The 18,916-nt window shown below is 37.8% G+C and overlaps 1 protein-coding gene across 2 annotated transcripts in view; it reads right to left on the bottom strand.

The window, feature by feature from the left end:
- CEP112 (centrosomal protein 112) overlaps nt 1-18,916 on the bottom strand; it is a 164,255-nt gene that overhangs the window by 119,336 nt on the left and 26,003 nt on the right. For both annotated transcript variants that reach the window (XM_054278782.1, XM_054278783.1), the window contains exons 9-17: nt 14,240-14,326; nt 12,360-12,459; nt 11,090-11,208; nt 9,942-10,085; nt 7,182-7,336; nt 6,741-6,858; nt 5,692-5,784; nt 4,851-4,910; nt 2,229-2,308 (exon numbers count right to left, since the gene is read on the bottom strand). In XM_054278782.1, coding sequence (XP_054134757.1) covers nt 2,229-2,308; nt 4,851-4,910; nt 5,692-5,784; nt 6,741-6,858; nt 7,182-7,336; nt 9,942-10,085; nt 11,090-11,208; nt 12,360-12,459; nt 14,240-14,326 — 956 coding nt within the window. The remainder of the gene's footprint in view (nt 1-2,228; nt 2,309-4,850; nt 4,911-5,691; nt 5,785-6,740; nt 6,859-7,181; nt 7,337-9,941; nt 10,086-11,089; nt 11,209-12,359; nt 12,460-14,239; nt 14,327-18,916) is intronic.

Raw genomic sequence — 18,916 nt, 5'->3', positions numbered from 1 at the left:
GATGTGAGTCTGCTCCAGCCCTGGTCAGAAATGCAGAGTCAGAGCCAGAGCTGGAATCCCACCCAGCAGAATGTGAGCTGGGCACTGCATTTCTGCAAATATCATCTTTTTAGGATCCTAAATCCATCCCCATGGATCTGCCAACTTCTGTCTCCAGCCAGCCAAAACCACACTAGAAAGCTAATTTTTATTTCCATTCAATTACTTATTAGCATTACTAATTCCCTTATTAATCTTACAATTAGCCCGAAACTCTTTCTATAAAACAATCAAAAGAGCTGTAGTATAGAGTTTTATTAGAGTAAACTGCCTCCACAAATAAATATTTTGCATTTCAGCTGGGAGAGGTATAAAAGGTTTAATATTAGACATCTCTACATTATTTTCAACAATCCGAATTTAAAAAAAATATTAAATTAAAAGAAAAAAACTTAAGAGAAACCAAGTGCCATAGGACACGGAAGTGACCCTGGGAAAAATATATTAAAGAATATTTTCATTTAAAGGGGATCTACAGGAGTAGAAGCAGCCTGTACTAGGAGACACTTTGAAAACCATATAGGCACATATAGGTATATACATACAGAACCATACAGGTATTAATCTATAATTAATTGCCCCACTTGCTGTGGGGGAAACAGATGATTTTTAGCCTTTGAACAGCCCCCAGGGCTCTCCAATCCCAGGAGCTGACCCAAGCCCAGTTTTGGCCAAAGATTGACCCACAAGAGTCCAAGGCTGGGGCTGAGCTCTGCCAACATTGCTCTAATTCATGGCCCTTGGAGCATCACCAACGCTTTAAAATTGAATCTTTCAAATCCTGACTCCAACTCCAAGCTACACCTAAAGCTTAAATCCAGCCAAGGAATATCTGAAATAACTGAGGATGTCCTCAGCTCCTCAGTTCCAAATCCCCAGCAGCTCCCAGATCCTGCCTGGAGAGAATTCCCTCTGCGCCCACGTGGGGACCAACCCTGCAAAGCCAGACTGGTTTTATTAACATAAGTAAGTGCAAACTGACACATTATTTGAAAGATGTGGAAGAAAATTAATGCGGCTTCATTATCAACAAATCAGATGGTAAAATACGAAAAGATTAAGTGCAGTTGATAACAGTTCAACCTCCCCAAAATTATAAATAATAGCCAATGTAAAGAATTTAAAGATTAAAAGCTGGAGTTTTTATTAATGTCTGCAGTGATTTAAGATAGTCTCTATTTATGCCAAATACCTCAGAGATTATAGAAATAAAGAAATACAGACTTCAGCCCTGTCACTTTTATGGAATGAAAGTATCTTTACTTGCCTCTCCCAGCCTAGATAAGGTACATTGTGATATTAAACTGAATACTTTCAGCAAATAACTTCTGGTTTGTTTCAGAATAATCTGCTTCCCCTAGAAATTACTTCCACAGCTTTGACTTTTAACTGGATTAACACATGGAAAGAATAATTTACATAATCAAAAATGGAAGGAGCATAGCAAGAGTTGATCTTGTCCTATGTGCATCTGCTGTACATAAACCACTCCCTTGCTCAGAAAACATCAAACTTGGTGCATCCTGATTGTTCATGGACAAAGTCAGCAAAAAAACCTGTTCCAAGTTAGTTAAGGAAAACTGGTTTTGCCACAGAGCATTTCTCCCAGCTTTAGATCCACATGAAGAACAAACACTCCCACATAGAAGAGTTGTATCAAAGAGAAAAAAATCTGCATTAGACTTGTAATTTGTGGATATTAAACATAAAATATAAAATCAGAAGCATCATCTACTAAATTAAAATATATTTTGAGTATATTTTAAATATATTTTTAATATATTTTAACACACCTTTCAAATTTATTCCATTTTCTAGAAGGGCCCAAAGCAACAAGTCTTTAGTTTTTATTATTTGCTTCCTATGAATAAACTCTGAATTGAACCTGGGCCCATTTATTTGAGAGGCCAAGACTAGCTGACATCATTAACTCTATTTATTTTAATTAATTCTCATTAATTATATTTTATTCCTACCACTTAAAAGTCAACAAATTTGGGTGAGTTGGTTCTTACTTTAGTTTTTTCATTTTTCTGGTTGATTAGAACTCTGAAGGTGCAGCTTTAAAACAGGAAAAAACTATAGGAGGGCAGTTAGATGAGATAAAGCATAAGCTTATTTAATAAACAAATATTAATAAATAAATATTTACAAATACCAGGGGTGGTTCAAGAATTATTGCACATTACCTCAGAACCTGCTCCAGGTGGCAAATTTTCTTTTGAGCATTCCCCTTTTCTTTATCCAGATCATTCTTAATGCCATTAATCTGCCATTTAAAGAAAAAAACGCCAAATATTTTAGCCGAAACAGTGTCTGAGTTAAAATAAATCAATGTTACTTTAAATTCTAAAAACTATTTATTTGCATGTTCCTTTTCCACTGATCCAGACAACCATGCAGGGATTTCTAAAATCATGTGAAATGCAAAAGCAGAGATTAACAGAGAGATGAAGTATGGAATGTAGCCAATGAGCTATTTTCCTTCTCAAAGTGAATATTACTGTCTAGAATAAAAAAAATCAGCAATTACATAAAAAAGGAACTAGATTTTATTTATGTAAGTACAGAAAAGCAGATAGGAAACTGCCTAAAATAGTGGCCTGTATTCTCTGAGTTGCAAATTTGTGACCACCTAAAGTGAATCACTTCTGATCAGTTCTTACAATAAAAAATATCAAACATAAATAGATAAACCTACTAAAGAATAATAATAATAGAACAATTTGCAATAATAATCCTAAAAATAGTTACAAAATCCCTTGAATTTGGCAACTTCCCAGGTGAGGTCCAAACCACAAGTTTTTCTAAGGTTTTTTGCCAAGGACAGGTGAAGTCCAAGAGTTTGTACATAATTCAAGAGTTGTATTGCTTTAGAATTGCTTAAGGAACAATGTGGGGATGGGACATACAGGAAATCCTTTATCCACCTACAGTCATTTGTAATGAAAAGAAATACAAAAAAAGGGGAAGGGGAAGGAAGGGAAAAGGGAAAAGGGAAAAGGGAAAAGGGAAAAGATAAAAAATGAAATTAAATGAAATAAATGAAATGAAATATTTTTTAAAAATAAAGAAAAACATGTTTTACTAAGTGTGTAGGCCAGTGAAAAAACAAATCCAGAGGTTCTCTGCTGGGAGCAGTTCCATGGAGGTGTTCACTCCAGGAACTCTTAGTTGGGTTCCAAGAGCCTCCAAATCCATGAGCTGTCTATTAGAGAATGAAGAAGCCACTGCCAAACCTGGTAAAATTCTATATATTCAACAGGTGGCTTGGGAATGGCTGTCAGGAATAATCTGTCACTCTGCTGATGCTGAGCTGCATGTTTGCAAAACAAGCAGTGGATTATTTATAAAAAGCAGGTGTTTCCTTGGCTTGTAAAGCCATTTAGCCTAACTGGTTCCTGATCCAGCAGATAAGCACATTTAATCAAACAGTGACATTTAAGGTTCCTACCTATGATTTGTTTGATGTTTAAGTATCCTCAGAGGCAGCAGCCACTGCAGACTCATAAAGATTATTAGATAATGGGAAGGTTTTTAAGTGAACAGATTGCAGCAGAGACTTCATGATTCCTGTACTTGTTTTAGTATTTTATGGGCCAATCCATCCTGGCTTATGGATTTGTACCCATAGATTATTCACTGGTGTTTTTCTTCTCATCCTTTCTCAAAGATTTGAGTTTGAAAACAGTTACAGCAGAATTTATGAACCAACTGCTGTCAAGTTATCTATAAAAAGAAAGGCTCTGCTTCCTTGTCTGCTGATGCAGAATTCCAACTTCCCTCCCTGGGCTCACTGGTTGGAGCCACTGCTGACACTCTCAGCCCATGCTTGGGAGCTTTCTCCCCAAAGATTCTCAAACCTCAGTCAAATTGTGCCAATGTATTTTTATTTTGGCCTGCAAATCACTCCAATGCTGGATTTCTCTTGAGTTCAACATTTATAAAACCCAAGATTTGACTAAAAAGACAAATGTAAGCTAGGTTTAAACCAAGGCAGATCCTGGAACAAAGAATGTTTTGACTTCAAGTCAGCAGAAGGAACTAACTCAAACCAAAACCTCTCTACAATTCATGTCACAAGTGCTATTACCAAGTGACAAGTAGCTGGGATCACAATCCATTATTTTATGTTATAAATTTGCCACATTTGGCAATGACATGTTTGAGTAACACATCCTTTCAATTAAACAGGCATCTAAGGCACCCTCTGGTTGCACATGAGTTGCACATATAATGTCACTAAAATTGAAGTTTAATTTGAAGCCTATTGATGTTCTGAGTCTAAAAGAGCAGGCAGGATTTGCAAAGTGCTTTAAGATGAAGTGTTTCTGATGAAAATTACATTTTTTACTTGAAGTTTCTGCTGTAAAAACGATGCCTGTTGACAATATCTAGAGAACACGTGGGGAAGGATGGAATGGAGATACCCTGGGGGAAAAGGAGTGTGGGAGAACACATGAGCACTGGCAGAGGTCAGGCCGGGTTTCATTCAGCTCATTTTCCTTTCAATAACAGCAGCTGCCACCATGAGCAGTGTACACACACGGGACAGGCTTCCAGGGGTGCTTTTTTGGGAATGCCATCCCAGCCTCCATCCCCTCGCAACAGGTTCCTAAATCAGAGGTGATATCCCTGTCCTTAAACAGCTGTGCTTAAAATCTTACTTGATTTTGTGCATTTATTTTTCCAAACCTTGTGAAGTGCTTGGATTCCTAAATTTACCATTTGGAGGTTTCAAAATTTCAACCTTTAAGTCCTGCACAGAACAAAATTGTGCAGAAGATGGGAGATTTTCCTGGAAGTATTACCTGTTTCTCATACACACGCTGCATGCGAAGCTTGTCCTGCTGAACCTTGTATTCTTGCTCCTGCAGAGGAAAAGATGTGTACTCTAAATTAAAAATTCCCATTTTTCTTCCATTTCAGAGCATTCATCAAACACAGACATTAGCTATCATATAGAACAGTTCATAACAAAATAAAAACCCACTTTGTATCACCATGAAAAAATTCTCTGACATAGAAGAGAATTTAACCAACACCAAATAACACAACTATCTCCAAAGTCATGATTCATGTTTGCTAAAGAGAAACAGCAACTTGTTCTCCTGAGCTATTAAAATGCCATTCTGTACTATATCAACTGTGAAATGAAAGACGTTGGAAGAAAAGTAGATGCCAAAACTCAACCAGGACTGCTACATGATACAGATGTGGAACTCATTACCCTGAGATACAAGGATTAATTTAAATGCCTACAGGAAGACAGACTATTGAACTGAACTATTAAACAGTGCAAATTAAAAACAATTTTGAAACTTTAAAAATGTTTACAGTTTATGAGAAAAAAAAAAGATATTCATCATTCTTTGTCAGGCTTCTTTGTAATACACCAATAGAGATTTATACTCTTATTTAACATTTGAACTACAGAAAAATTCTGTGAAAATTCTGCTTTTACCTCTCTTTTAGCCACACTTTTTAAATCAACCTTTAACCATACGTGAAATTTCATGTATTTCCATTCATAAAACAGAAACAAGTAAGCACATTATACAGAAGTATATTTAAAGATGATATCTAAACATTTAAATCATGAAATAAAGTAAAAAGAGTTGGTCATTTCTGAGAAAGAAAGTCAGGGCTCACCCTCAGCTGTTGCTTCCTTTGATGTTCAGCATCTTGCAATTGTTGTTTCAGCAGAGCCGTTTCACGGCGTAATTCTGCAATCACATCACATGTCTGCTTGGATTTAACAGAAAAAGCAATTTTTGTCTTGGACTCCTCATTAGCTCTTTTGCATTTTTCAATTTATTTCTCTAAAGTTTCCAAAACCTGGAAAAATTATCAACTTGGGAGAAAAAACCTCTATGAGTTTATGGCTCTGTATCAGTTTGGGCCCTCTGATGAGCTTAGAAATGGAAACAACAACACAAAAATAATAATAAAAAATCCCTACTAAAATCGACTAAAAATTGGTAGAAAGAAAAATACTTTGTAAATGAAATGGAGTAAAGTATCATCAAAGCTCAGAGCATTTCAGGAAATAAACACCAAATATTTCAGGAAATAAACACCCCACTTGTCCTATGGCTCTATGGATTAATAAATGGTATTTAAAACGAGTCTTTTCTACAATTATTTGACTTTAAAATCACTTTAAATATGTACCATCTCTGTACCTATGCATATTGGTAGATATCAACCTGACAGATGCTTTTCCATAACCAAACCAGAGTTATTACATTTTGGGTGAAACCTACACTTGCAAAATATAAAATTGTTTCCTTAAACACATAAATTTTTAACACAGTGTTCAATACTATGAGGCCTGCAGGACTACGTTTCTCTGGAAAAAATATTTTCTGTCATGGAAGAGGCTTTATGAAAACATTAAGTCTTCAAGGGTGTATCTAGAATTTTTACAGGAGCACAAATAAAATCAGGATATTAATTGTATCTTATCTGAATCAACTGTAGAAATACACACACACCAGAATGACCAACCAACTTCAGATGAGTTTTCAGTCAAATTTGGGAATAAAAAATTAAATCCCAATTTTATTTAAACTTACAGTCAGGACTAACTTGGGGAACTGAGCAATTCCTTGGATTTATTCATAAGCATCACATTGATAGTGAGGAGAAGACTTAAGAAATAAACCCCATTTTCCTGCCTGTTACACCTGGCAGCATACCTGAGCTTGTTCCTGCTTCAGAAAATCTCTATCAACCTCAAATTTACTTTGTAGTTGCTGAAGGTTCTCCTTGTATTCCTGCATAATCTGGTCCTTGTCTTTCTGAAGCAACTTGTACCTACACGGAGCAAGCAAACAGAATATGGAAATTGCTTTCAGATTTTGGCATTTTACCTGCTCAGTATCAATTCCACGGAGTCTGCACGTCTGCCACGTGCTCTTGTCACAGAATGAGCTGCTCATAAATAATGGAAAGGTAAGACACTCCTCAAGGTGGTTGTTTGGGTCACTTTAAATGAGTTTGACACCAATTAATATATTTTCAAGAGAGCTTTCTAATGTCAAATGCCATTCAGTGTGTTCCTGGAACAAAATTAATAATGTTTGCTTCTGGAAATTCCATATTTTTACAAGTTTAACTACTAATTGTGATTGAATTACCTTTCTGTCAGCTCCTGAAGCTGGGAGCAGACCTCCTGGTAGCGCAGTTCTGTCTCAGTCTTCTCCTGAGATAATTTCTGACGTTGCAAATTGCTATTTTCAGCCTCAACAGTCAACTGCTGCACACGGGCCCCCAGCTTTTGGACTGTCTCATTCTAAAATAGAGAATTATTGAGAAAAAAGCCCAGACTCAATGAGGGAATACCCCAGTTGTTGTTCAGTAGCCTTGAGCAACGAGGTTCTCTGATGATGCAGAGACACAAGAGTTACAATGGCAAAGCTGTCATCAATCATGACAGTAAATTTTTATACATTATATAAAAATAAATATATCTTCAAAATGTGGGTGTTTACTCCCCCTCAAAGTGACATCTCCCTTACACAGAACAGCATATGCAACTGATTTCTAAATTACAAATCCTTTCAAATGGGAGAGAAAACAGTATTTCAATGGAAAACCACAATGGATGATAATATATACAAAGCATTTTTAGACTTTCCAGAAAGCTCATTGCAATAACTTTCAGTAAATTACAAGCATCTCTCAGAAGTTGTATCTTTTTCCTGGAACTTCATCTCATGATATAAACAAATGTAAAAATGAACAGAATAAGGACAGACAGGTAGCATGAGACTGCTCTAGGCCTTCCCATTCTTCCATAAATGTATGGTAATATGCAGGGAAATGAGGGAAGAATTCCTCAGGAGGCCGGGCTCAGAAAATCAGACCCAGAGTAGATATCAGAGTTATTTTCATATTAACAAAGGCCTGAAGATGAGGGAAGTGGAACAGAAATTTCACCCACTCATAAAATAAAATAAAACCCCAACTATGTGCCCTGTGCAGCCCCTGCCCTGTCACTGGAGGTGACAGAACCTGACCAGTGCAAGAACCTCCCACAGGGACATCACCTGAATGGTCCCCTGAGCTCTGGCCAGCGCCCACAGAGATGTCACAGCCACAGCACAGCAAAATTCTCCATCTGTGCCAAGCTGCTCGGTATGGGTTTGGTTTTCTGGGGCCAGAGGGTTGTTTGCTTTGGAGACTTGGGTTTTTTGGTTGTTTTGTGGTTTTCTGGGGTTTTATGTTTCTTTTTTTTTTTAATAATTAAAAAAGGAGTAATTTTTAATATACCACTGAATATAATTCCTGGCTGGCCCCATGTCCCTCAAGGAAGTTCATCCTTGTTCAGGGTACAAACCCCTTCTTATCAGCTCTATGGCATTAATGAAATTATTCAGCCAATTCCACTCGCTAACAGCACTGGCATTCCTGACAACATGAAACTCTGAACAGGGAAACTCTGAAATACCAACAGAAAAAAAAAATTTAAAAATCAGGAGAGAGAAAGAAGAGAGAGAAAAAAAGAAAACTAATTTCCAGTGACAGTCTAGTCTTTCATCTTAAGCCCTGCCTTGAACTCTACCTTGTTTAATTATTAAATCAGAAGCTGCTCGGCAAGATCTGTCTAGTTTTGATGGTTCTTAAATTCCATCTTGCTGACAGACTGTGTCCATTTTTCTCTGTATTTACTGTTACCTATGACATGATCTGAATGTTAATTTTTAAATTCAACATTCATTAATAAAGGAATAAATTTTGTTTGACATTGTCTTTTCACTTATTCAATTTTCCTCGTACTTCATCCTGATGAAAAGTACAGGATGCTTTTTTGAGGTTACTTGTTAATTTTTTTGCTTTTTGCATCATTTATATAACAGGCACAAAATCCAGATTATACCTAATTACATGCTTATAATTACTCTAAAAAAGAAATTCAATAAATTAGAATAATCAATACTTATTTTAAAATCCTTTTAATGTCATCTTTCATCTAACAGAAGTATTTGCTCAGTCAAAGAGGAGGTGGGTGAGTAAAAAATCATGTTTCTATGAAAATAGATGTAATATATAAATGATCTATAAACCTGCAAAGACAGAAGTTCTGCTAACTTAAGTCAAATATTTGTAATTAAGGACTGATTCTAAGATATCAGCGCAACATTGATTGAAGGGCTGTACCTTGATTAATTTTATCTGGGGAATAAAATCCTTGGTTGGACTGGCTGCCAGGACAGTGCCCTCTCCCAGGAGAGAACAATTGCAGTATTGAAAGGAAGGATGTAAATGCACGAATAACAGAATCATGGAATGGTTTGGGCTGAGAGGGACCTTAAAAACCACCTGATTCCAGCCCTGCCATGGGCAGGGACATCTTCCACCATCCCAGGTTGCTCCAAGCTCCTTCCTGTGGCATTCACATTCTCTGGAAAAATCCCTTCACCCAGGATTTTCTCCTGGGAAGCTGAGAAGCTTCAGAGAAAAGGAAAACAATTCTTATCTCATTTGCTTCTCCTGTGTTGTGCTCATGTGTGGAATGTGTTTGGAGATTGTTTACCCACGGGTGATTGTTTTATTGGATTTTGGTGTGAATTGTTTTGACTCATTGGCCAATCAGGGCCAAGCTGTGTCAGGGCTCTGGAGAGAGTCACAAGTTTCCATTATTATCTTTTCTGTAAGTATCTTTTCTGTATTCTTTAGTTAGCATAGTATTCTTTAATATAATATAGTATTATAAAATAATAAATTAGCCTTCTGAGAACATAGAGTCAAATTCATCATTCCTCCCAGCCACGGGGATCTCTGCACATACAACACCATCCAACCTGGCCTTGAGCACTTCCAGTCCACCTGAACACAAACAAAATGGAATTTAACATTTTAAGAGACGCCTGTAAGAGGCTCACAACCCAACCTACAGTTGACTGTGTCTGCTGCAAATACTCCTCCTCCATCTTGGCCAGCCGGGCGTTGGTCTCCTCCAGCAGCTCCTGCATGTCCTCCGTGTGCTTCTTCCGGATGTTGAACTTCTCCTTCTCCATCTCAGCCACAGCATCGTGGAGCTGCACCGCAAAAAAGGGCACAGAGTGACAAATGGCAGCTACAGCTAGCATTGAGAAGCGTTAAATTATTATAACATGTGAGTAGAATCAGTGAAAAGCCCAGGTATTCACACTTCTGTCCTCTCTGAAAATTTTGTCTCTAAAATAAAAAAAAAAATGTGGCTGCCCATCCCTGGAAGTGTTAAAGGCCAGGTGGGACAGGGCTTGGGACACCCTGGGGTTTTATGTTTGTTTTGTTGTCCCCATGGCAGGGGGTGGCACTGGATGAGCTCTGAAGTCCCTTCCAACCCAAACCAGTCTGGGATTCCATGGAAAAAAAAAACCCAAACAAAAAAAAAACGCCCAACATTGGAGCCTCAAGATCTCCATCACAAAGGACAATTTATCATTTATGATTATGAGTTGCCTTTAAGAAGGCAAGAATTAAATCCAACTTCATTTCTACTTGCAGGGCTGCAAAAAAATTAAATTGTCGAGCAAACTTCATGAATGGAGGTGGGTTTGTCCTTTCTGTGACCCTCTCTCTCCTGAGAGGGGGAAGCAAGACAAATGCTGACAATAATCTGGACAGAAGTGACACCACTGTCTCACAATAAACATGCTCTTCCCTTTGTTCTGCTGCTGTCTTGAGTTGAACAATAAATAAAAATACATTGAAGAATTCATGACCCATTGCAAGACTAAGAGTTCAAAGGAATCACCGTGACAGCAGGTAGCAGCAGGTTTATCCAGATTAAAATTCCATGTCAGGTCAACCAGAAATAAACACTTCCCTAACAGATCCAGAGGCTTGCCAGGAGGCCAGATGAACCCCAGGAACAGGGTGACCAGCTGGGTGCAAAAGCACCAGCAAAAAGAGTCCTGATTACTTCAGGAAAAAATAAAATCAGCACAAAAAACACCCCTAAAACATATTCTGTATATTTATTTTTTGAGTGGCAAAATGTATTATCCCAGATAAACACTGCAGGAGTCTCTCAAAGGAGGGAAGCATTGTTCATTACCCTTTTCTCCCACTCATTGTTCAGGCAATCATTGCTTTGCTCACACATCTTCCTCAGCTCTGCAATCTGCTGCTCTTTGGCTTCTCTCACAACTTGGGACTCACGAACAAGGGTCTGAACTGTTAAAAATGGGAAAAAAATAAACAACCATTCAAGAAATTTGGGATTTTTCAGTGTTGGCAGTAGATACAACCAGTTTATGTCAGTTTTCCAACTGGTTTTTAGCTCTTAAATACTTAAAGGATGTGCTGCTTTAAGTTGTAGCACTTAAATTCTGCATCATTACAAGGTGTTCTCTCTTTTCTACTTTGTTTACAGAATATTTCAAAGAGACTTTTCCTTCCTGAAGGAGTAAATATACATCAGCAAAACTCTGCATAACCTCAAGAAAATAGTTATTTTAACCTGATTTTATGAGCATCTTAAAGAGAAAAGGTTCTTGTGAAGGTTGAATGCCCAAGACATACATGAAAATAAAGTTACCTAACTTGAATTGCAAGTTATGGCATCACCATTAGTGGGAAAAGGGGGTCCATATTCACACTTCCACTTTGTTTTGAGAATTTTCATTAGCTGGAACATTGTGGGCAACTCCATTTCAACCTGTTCCAGCCAAGAGCAACCACCAGCCCACAGAGAGAAGCCCTACATCCCTTGTTGGACAAATTACTTTCCCAAGAAGCAGGAAACAAAATACATGGAACACTCTTCCTGTTTGTCCATAGACTACCAAACTCCTGTATTATTTTCCAGTGTGGTTTAGTCCATAGTGAAAATGGACTCCAAGGAATTCTGAAAGAAACTAACACTGAAAAAGTGCTGACAAGCCACTCTGAGGGTGAGTTTTGTACTCGTGACACGCTCAAGAATATTCATGTTTGAAATCTCCTGCCACAATAGTCTTAAAAATAACCCGCTGTGGTTTGATTAAAATGTACTGAATGTATAAAAAAAATGAACTTTGAGCCAGAGATTCCAAAAAAAAATGGAAAGAAGTGGCCAAAATATTTCAGTGGCATCAAAGAAACTTTTTTTGGTGACGCTCATAAAACCTGTGTTCAGTGTAATGGATCACAGGCTCTTGGAACACTTGGGATGGAACAGCAGAGACAACTGGACAAGAATCTCAGAATCCAAAGGAAAAAATTAAATCAAGAGCTACAAATGATGAAGAAAGGGATGTCTGCAGAGGGAACACGCAAGCCCACAGCCACAAGAGAATGCAGCACAATACCACCACACAGAAGACCACCATGAGAATAAAAATCACCTTTTTTCTCCAGCTTTCTTATCATATCCTCAGACTCTTTTTGTTTCTTTAGGTAGTTGGACTTCAGCACATCTATTTCTTCATTCTTTCTATCCAAAATCTGCAGAGAAAACTCAGAATATTTTAATGTAAGTCCACAACATTCCAAACTACAACCAGTGCATAAGATACCTGGTCTGCAAGAAGTCCTCGGGTCATGTAGGATTAAGTGATTGAACCTAAATCATTTTTCCAGCTACAACTGCCAAACCATAAACAAAGAACTGGTTTAGACAAATGTAGGAAAAGCAGATTAAAAAAGGAGTTTCATGTTTTAAGGTGAGTTTTTTTGGTTTTCCTTTAAAGCTGGGCAAACCCAGTGCTGCTTTTGTTGAGTTTGGAAGTTTCATGCTGCTATTGCTGCAAACAGAAAAGATTTCCATACTTATGTTGTCTAATAGTATTTAAAAGCATCTAAAATTCTCTGCAGATTCAAGAAATATTTAAATAAGTTGGTGAACTTCATTACAGTCTTTTGTGCTTCACCAATTGAAATTCCTCACATGGATCCTAAGGAACAATGGAGTGGAACAGAGCAAGTATAGGAGGGTAACTACACCCACATTTCTGTACAGGCTGAGTTTGGAAATAAAAAAGCTTGAATATTTGCACACTTTGAGATAGTATTTTAATTTAAACTTTGTGTTTAAGATAAAGATTAAAGTCGCAGAAATTTTATAACAGTGCCCCAAATCTCTTATCAAACAGAAGCTTTCATCTTAAAACAATATTACTCCATCTGCAATAAACGTTTTGTGTCTTTAAAGATTAATACGACACTATTTAACCTTTTCTAAAATATCCAACGTTATTAAACGACTTCAAAAGACGGAATTCTAACATCAATTACGAAGGGATGACAACTCAAGGGATGAGAAAGCATTTAAACTATTTCTTATTCTCACAAAGCTGTTTCCTTTAGACTCCCAGCTTTGCTCACTGCTTCTGCTCCAAGGCCTTGAGAACAGATGAGCCAAATATGCACCTGACCAAATATTAACATCCTCTCAGGAGGCTTTGATGTGTCACAGAGTTGTGTCAACCAGCTTCCTCCAAGGCTGTGACTCAGTTTTAGGAAACAAAGCAGAGGCACCGAGCGATGCCGAGCTTACAGCGGGACCATGATCGGGATCAGAGCCCTGCCAGGGGCACCTGGCATCTCCCAGGACTTCACCCCACCCCTAAAACGTGGGATTGAAGGTCACAGCATGGTCTGAGTGGGTGTGATCCTCCCAGGAGGGGTGTGGTGTGACACGGTAAAGACAAACCCGGAGAGCTGGTGCCGTGTCAGTGCCGCGAGAATTCAGCGCACAAACTTCAAAATGCAGTAACGGAAATCAAGGGGTGATTGGTGACCTGCCTCTGCCCCAGCTCAGCAAAATCCTGTCCAAAACAGAGGCAGGGCAGCAAGCACTGCTGCTGGGTGAGCCTGAATACATGTGATATATCCCTGGGTTTTCCTACTGTTATATTTTGCATTTTGTCCATGAAAAATTAATTTTGTTCACATTTTTCTCTAACACAAATGTTTTCTCTCTACCAGAAAAATCACGAGTTTATGATTTCCCACAGAAGTTGTTATGCTGGTAAAATAGGTTGTCTTGTTCTAACAAACAAATTGCCTTGTATTTTCATCTCCTTTCTGCAAGTGCTTTCCCCTTCCTAAGTAAAATATTCTGCATTCCTCTCAGTTAATGCCAACTGTTACCTACAATTTGACTTCCACTGAACATTAATTGCAATTGTGAAGGAGCTAAACAACTGATAAATATTTATGATAATCATAGTCTCTATTATTGTTTAATACACTGCTTTTGGAAAAAAGTACAAACACTTCCTACCTTTTGAACATCAGCATCGTGCTTCTGTTGTAATTTCAGTTTTTCTTCATGAAATTTACCTTCTGCTATTTTCATTTTCATTTCCAGCTTTAAAAGCAAAACAGAATAGATACATGATTTAAATAAAGAATAAATTACACCAATGACCTTTTCATAACTTTTAAATAATTCATTTATGTCTTTCAGAAGGCAATGGGAAGTCACCAACAAAGAAATCTTATGAAAAAATCTATATTCAGTTTCTCAGCATTTTCATATTTATTCAATACAATTGTTACCAAAGATGTCATCCTACAACATTTCTTCAGAAAAATGGATCTGTAGGATGTTTTAGTTGGCAACAAGCACAACTGCTACTGCCCAGAACAAGTCATCATCCTTAATTTAAATAAACACTTAGGAATAAAACTTTAATATTTCTGTTAATATACCAAGTTTGGTAAATTCATTTTCATTTCTTCAGGCAGGTGTTACATTTACACAAACAATGTCCTTTAGCCCAGATGCACATTTATTTTTGTTTGTTTTCTATTATTCAAGGAGTTCACATTATAAACACATTTCCTTTTAAAGGTGACTTATGATGGGATTAAGGATTGGATCACTGAAATACATTTCCTGTTCTGCCTGTGTTTGTTCAAAGCTGTACTTGAACCCCTCCAACACAAAAATACACTGCCAATTCTTACTCAGAATCTAAGTTTCCATCTTTCAAGTACTTTTGAATCTCTTGCATGTTAAAGGCGGTCTTCAGGACAGCTATGAGAGGAATTTCACTCTCTCAGGCTTTTCTGGAAACCAAAAGTGACACCTTGAGTTCAGACTCAGGCTGTTCCACTCCTACATTTATTAACAGTCTCTGTTCAGAAAGCCAAGTGGACTTGAAAGTTTTTCCAGAAGACAAATTCTGATCCCACTCACTTTAGAAAGGGAGCACCAAACCCCCTCCAGGAGATGTCTCTAAGTGGTCTTTGGCGAATAGAAAACTTTGTGTTTGACTTTTGGGTGTTCTGAAAGGTGCTGAGGTCCCCTCACCTCAACACTGCACTCCCATCACCATCCAGCCACTTCCAGCTCTCACATTTTTATTTAGCTCAACTCAGAACCTGATTTGTAATATCCCAACTCACAAACTCCACAGGAATTAACAGCATTATTCATTCTGCCTTTATTTTCCATGCCCTTGACTAATCAAAAGTTGCCACCCAAGCATGAGTCTTTATCTCACACAGACCAACACTAAACACAGCACAGATTCTTCATTTTTTATATGACTCATTTGTCTTACAGGTTTGTTGGGACTTGAAAACATCACAAGGTTCTCATGACTTGAAAACATGGGCTACAAAAACCCAACTCAACTCAACAATCCTCTGCAGGAAACACAGAGGGCTCCTCAAGAAGAGAAAATGGAGGAGAAGAAAATGGTTCCATTTTCTGAACTCATCAACTGATGAGTTGTACCCAACAACCCCTTATTACACCACAGATAAAGAAATCCACCTCCCAACTGTTTGCACACAGACTTATGTAAATTAATAGAGGAGGAAAAAAAAAATTAGGTTGACAATTAATCCAAAGAAAATAAATCATATTCCCAGCTGTCAGCCAACACTTTCATCTTCCCAAAATAAGCATTATGATAAAAGTGTGTCTTCTATCCATGAAATCTACACATATGTATATATGAAAAGAAATATATGCATATATCACTGCAACAAAGTGACATTACAGAAGAAAATCTTAGTACCAGGTGATGAATAAGTGTTGATTTAATAAAAAGAGCACAGTAATCCACTTCCAGATAGACAGCTTGTGAACATGCCATAAATAAATATGAAGGTCTCATAACAACACAAATACCAGAAACTAAATATGAAAGAGACTCCAATCTACTTGAATTACATTAAAAGCTTATGAATGACTGAGGTACAGCTACTGCCCTCACACAGCTACTAAATCCACCCAAATTACATTTAAAACTCATTAATAATATCAGAATGTCTTGGCTATGAAGATGAATCCTTGGTGGTTTTATCAGCCAAGAGCTGGTCTAGGTTTTATTATTCTGCACACTGAAATAATACGAAAAATAAATCAAAATTGAGAATTTCACTCAGATTAAAGATGGACATACATATTTTCAAGTGCTCCTGATTGTTCTCAGCCACAGGATGTTTTCCCCCAGGCTGACACAGAACTCCCTGTACTTGAAGCTGGTTCCCACTTCTCATTAATCCACCCCTTAGCACCACCCTCACACTTGCACCAGTTCCCACCAATTTTAGCTCATTAATTCATTACACCCCTTCCACCAGAACAACCATCTCTTAAAATGTCACACTTCTGGGACTGCTTTCCAAAAAGGAGAGCTAATTGCAACCAAACAACTGGAAAAATGTGTCCAAGATACAGAAATCAGCCCTTAATGAATGCAACCACTGTAATAACACAGTAGGTTGCTTTTCTCTGAATATTAGAAATAAAATAATAAAAAATAGGTGAAAAATCACAAAGTCCAACAGCTCATCAGGTGAGAGCTAAAAAGGGGACACCTTGAAAAGTACTCAAGGTCCTCAACTTGTATAAACTTAATGAAGTTTCAGCACCACAGGCACTTTTCTGCTCCATGTGCTCCATCCACAACTTTCCTAATTTTTAGGAATCATTGCTTTGCTCACACATCTTCAGCTCCACAATTTGAGATAAAATTTTCTAATTTTATCTCTACATATAAAGAAATGTGAGAAGTCCCATATTAAAGCGTCTGAAATTCAACAGTTGATGTGCACACGAAGTTTTCAGCGAGTGTTGAGAGGAAAGCTGTGTTTGTACTGAGTAACTGGTAAAAAAAAAATAAATAATCTCCAAGAGCATTTAAATTTTGTAATGGTCCATAGTTCCAACCCCACGTGTATCTTCATCACAACTTCTGGATGTGTTAATTTGAGCATTTGATGTAAAAATAATGATATATTGGTTTAAAAATCCAACACTCAATTTCTTGAGCGGAAAACTGGCAGCAAACATGAGGACAACACCACAGTGTCCTATAGCAAAGCCTGGAGGACTGGTTTCATTTCCAAATCTGCTTTTTGACCCACCCTTTCTCTGAGGCAGACTCCCAGTCTCACTGCATACGTCGATAAAAATTGAGTCATGTAAACACGTTTTGTGCAGTGATCTCATGAAGGCTGGGGTGGAAGCAAAAGGGCTCAGCTCTCCCCAGCTGGGAGTGAAATGCCTCCTCGTCCCTTTGAAAGCTGAAGCACATCATTAAACACTAATTTCAATCAAGGAATATCTTTCAAATTAAAGCCACACCAAACCGAGGTGGAGCCTGTCCGCAGATCGCAAATGTCAAATCGCAGCTTGTCCCAATTTCCTGTGGAACAGCTCTAGGTGACTGCATGTGCTGCTCTTCCACGCACTTCAGCTTGGCTTTATTTATTAAACACATATTAAGAGACAAAATAACCTACAGCAGCACCAAAGAGCTTCACAAGTTTTGGAGGAACCAGATAAAACCAACTTTTCTAAGTCGTTCACTTCATTAAACGCAATTTACGGCGCTCGCGCTCGTTGGTTTTAATATCTTTTATCACCAGTTAGGAGGCAGCAGAGAATATGAAATTTATGGCATGTTACCATTCAGACAAGGAAAAAAAAAGTGTAGATATTTAGCTATAGTTGGGAAGTTTGCAACTATGTATGAAACGCAGCCATTGCTGTTGGCTGAACATCATTCCTTTGGATTTCTGTCATTGTTTATCCTCCTCACAAAGAGAATGAGGCAATTAAACCCTAAGGCCATGTAAACAATACTGATGTCAAACATCTGTGCTGTCCCTGTTATTTAAAGCCATGAAGGGTGGTAGCAACAGAGCTGCTTTTATGTGCCTAGTCACACTTTCTTCCTCATTTAAAAAAACAAAATGCCACCAAAACCAGCAAATAGTTACCTGAAAATGGGGGTTTGGGATTTCACTGCCCTGATCCCACAGCACAGCTCAGGTGTTAGGAACATTTAATAACTGTCAGGCTTAAACTGACACAATCTCATCTGTCATAAATCTCGAGGGGATGGGGGAAAAGTGATCGCTCCTTTTTTCATGACAAACATTTATCTTGCCACCATTTACAGAAATTTGTCGAAATATTGAAATACCTGATTTAAAAGCAAATCAATGAGTGGGTTAACAACATGAATCACTGAACTGCTGCCCACTTGTCTCCATTCCAGGGCTCACCCTCAGGCCAGGGGGACATCTCAGAGCTTTAACATCCATCAGATTGGGGGTTTTGGCTATTTGACAAAACAGAACTTGTTGCTTGCCAGGTTTTTTTTTTTTTTTTTTCCAAGCCTATGAATAAATGGGGGAGGGAGGGAGGAAGCGAGGAAGGGGGAGAAGGATGTAAACAATAAATGAGAACTTCAAAGTAAGAACTAACAATGCAGAACAATGACTTGTATATCTTACAGTACACGACAAAAGTTATTTGTCTTGGTGTTCTGCAGCTGCTAAAAGGAATCAGTGCACAGCATACAAAGCTTTGATATTTCCACAGAAGAAAAAGGTTTCTTCAAAAATATCAACAAACAAGTCAAACTTTCTACCAAATTGTGCTTACTCAATATTCTCATGCAGGGTTAAAATAATAAATATTGATAATTTA

Source organism: Melozone crissalis, unplaced genomic scaffold (assembly GCF_028551555.1).
Source record: "Melozone crissalis strain CALT ecotype California unplaced genomic scaffold, PUWL_Pcris_2 ptg000026l_1, whole genome shotgun sequence".
Taxonomy (NCBI): domain Eukaryota; kingdom Metazoa; phylum Chordata; class Aves; order Passeriformes; family Passerellidae; genus Melozone; species Melozone crissalis.
The sequence above is the reverse complement of the archived record's forward strand: the minus strand, read 5'-3'. Positions and strand labels throughout refer to the sequence as shown.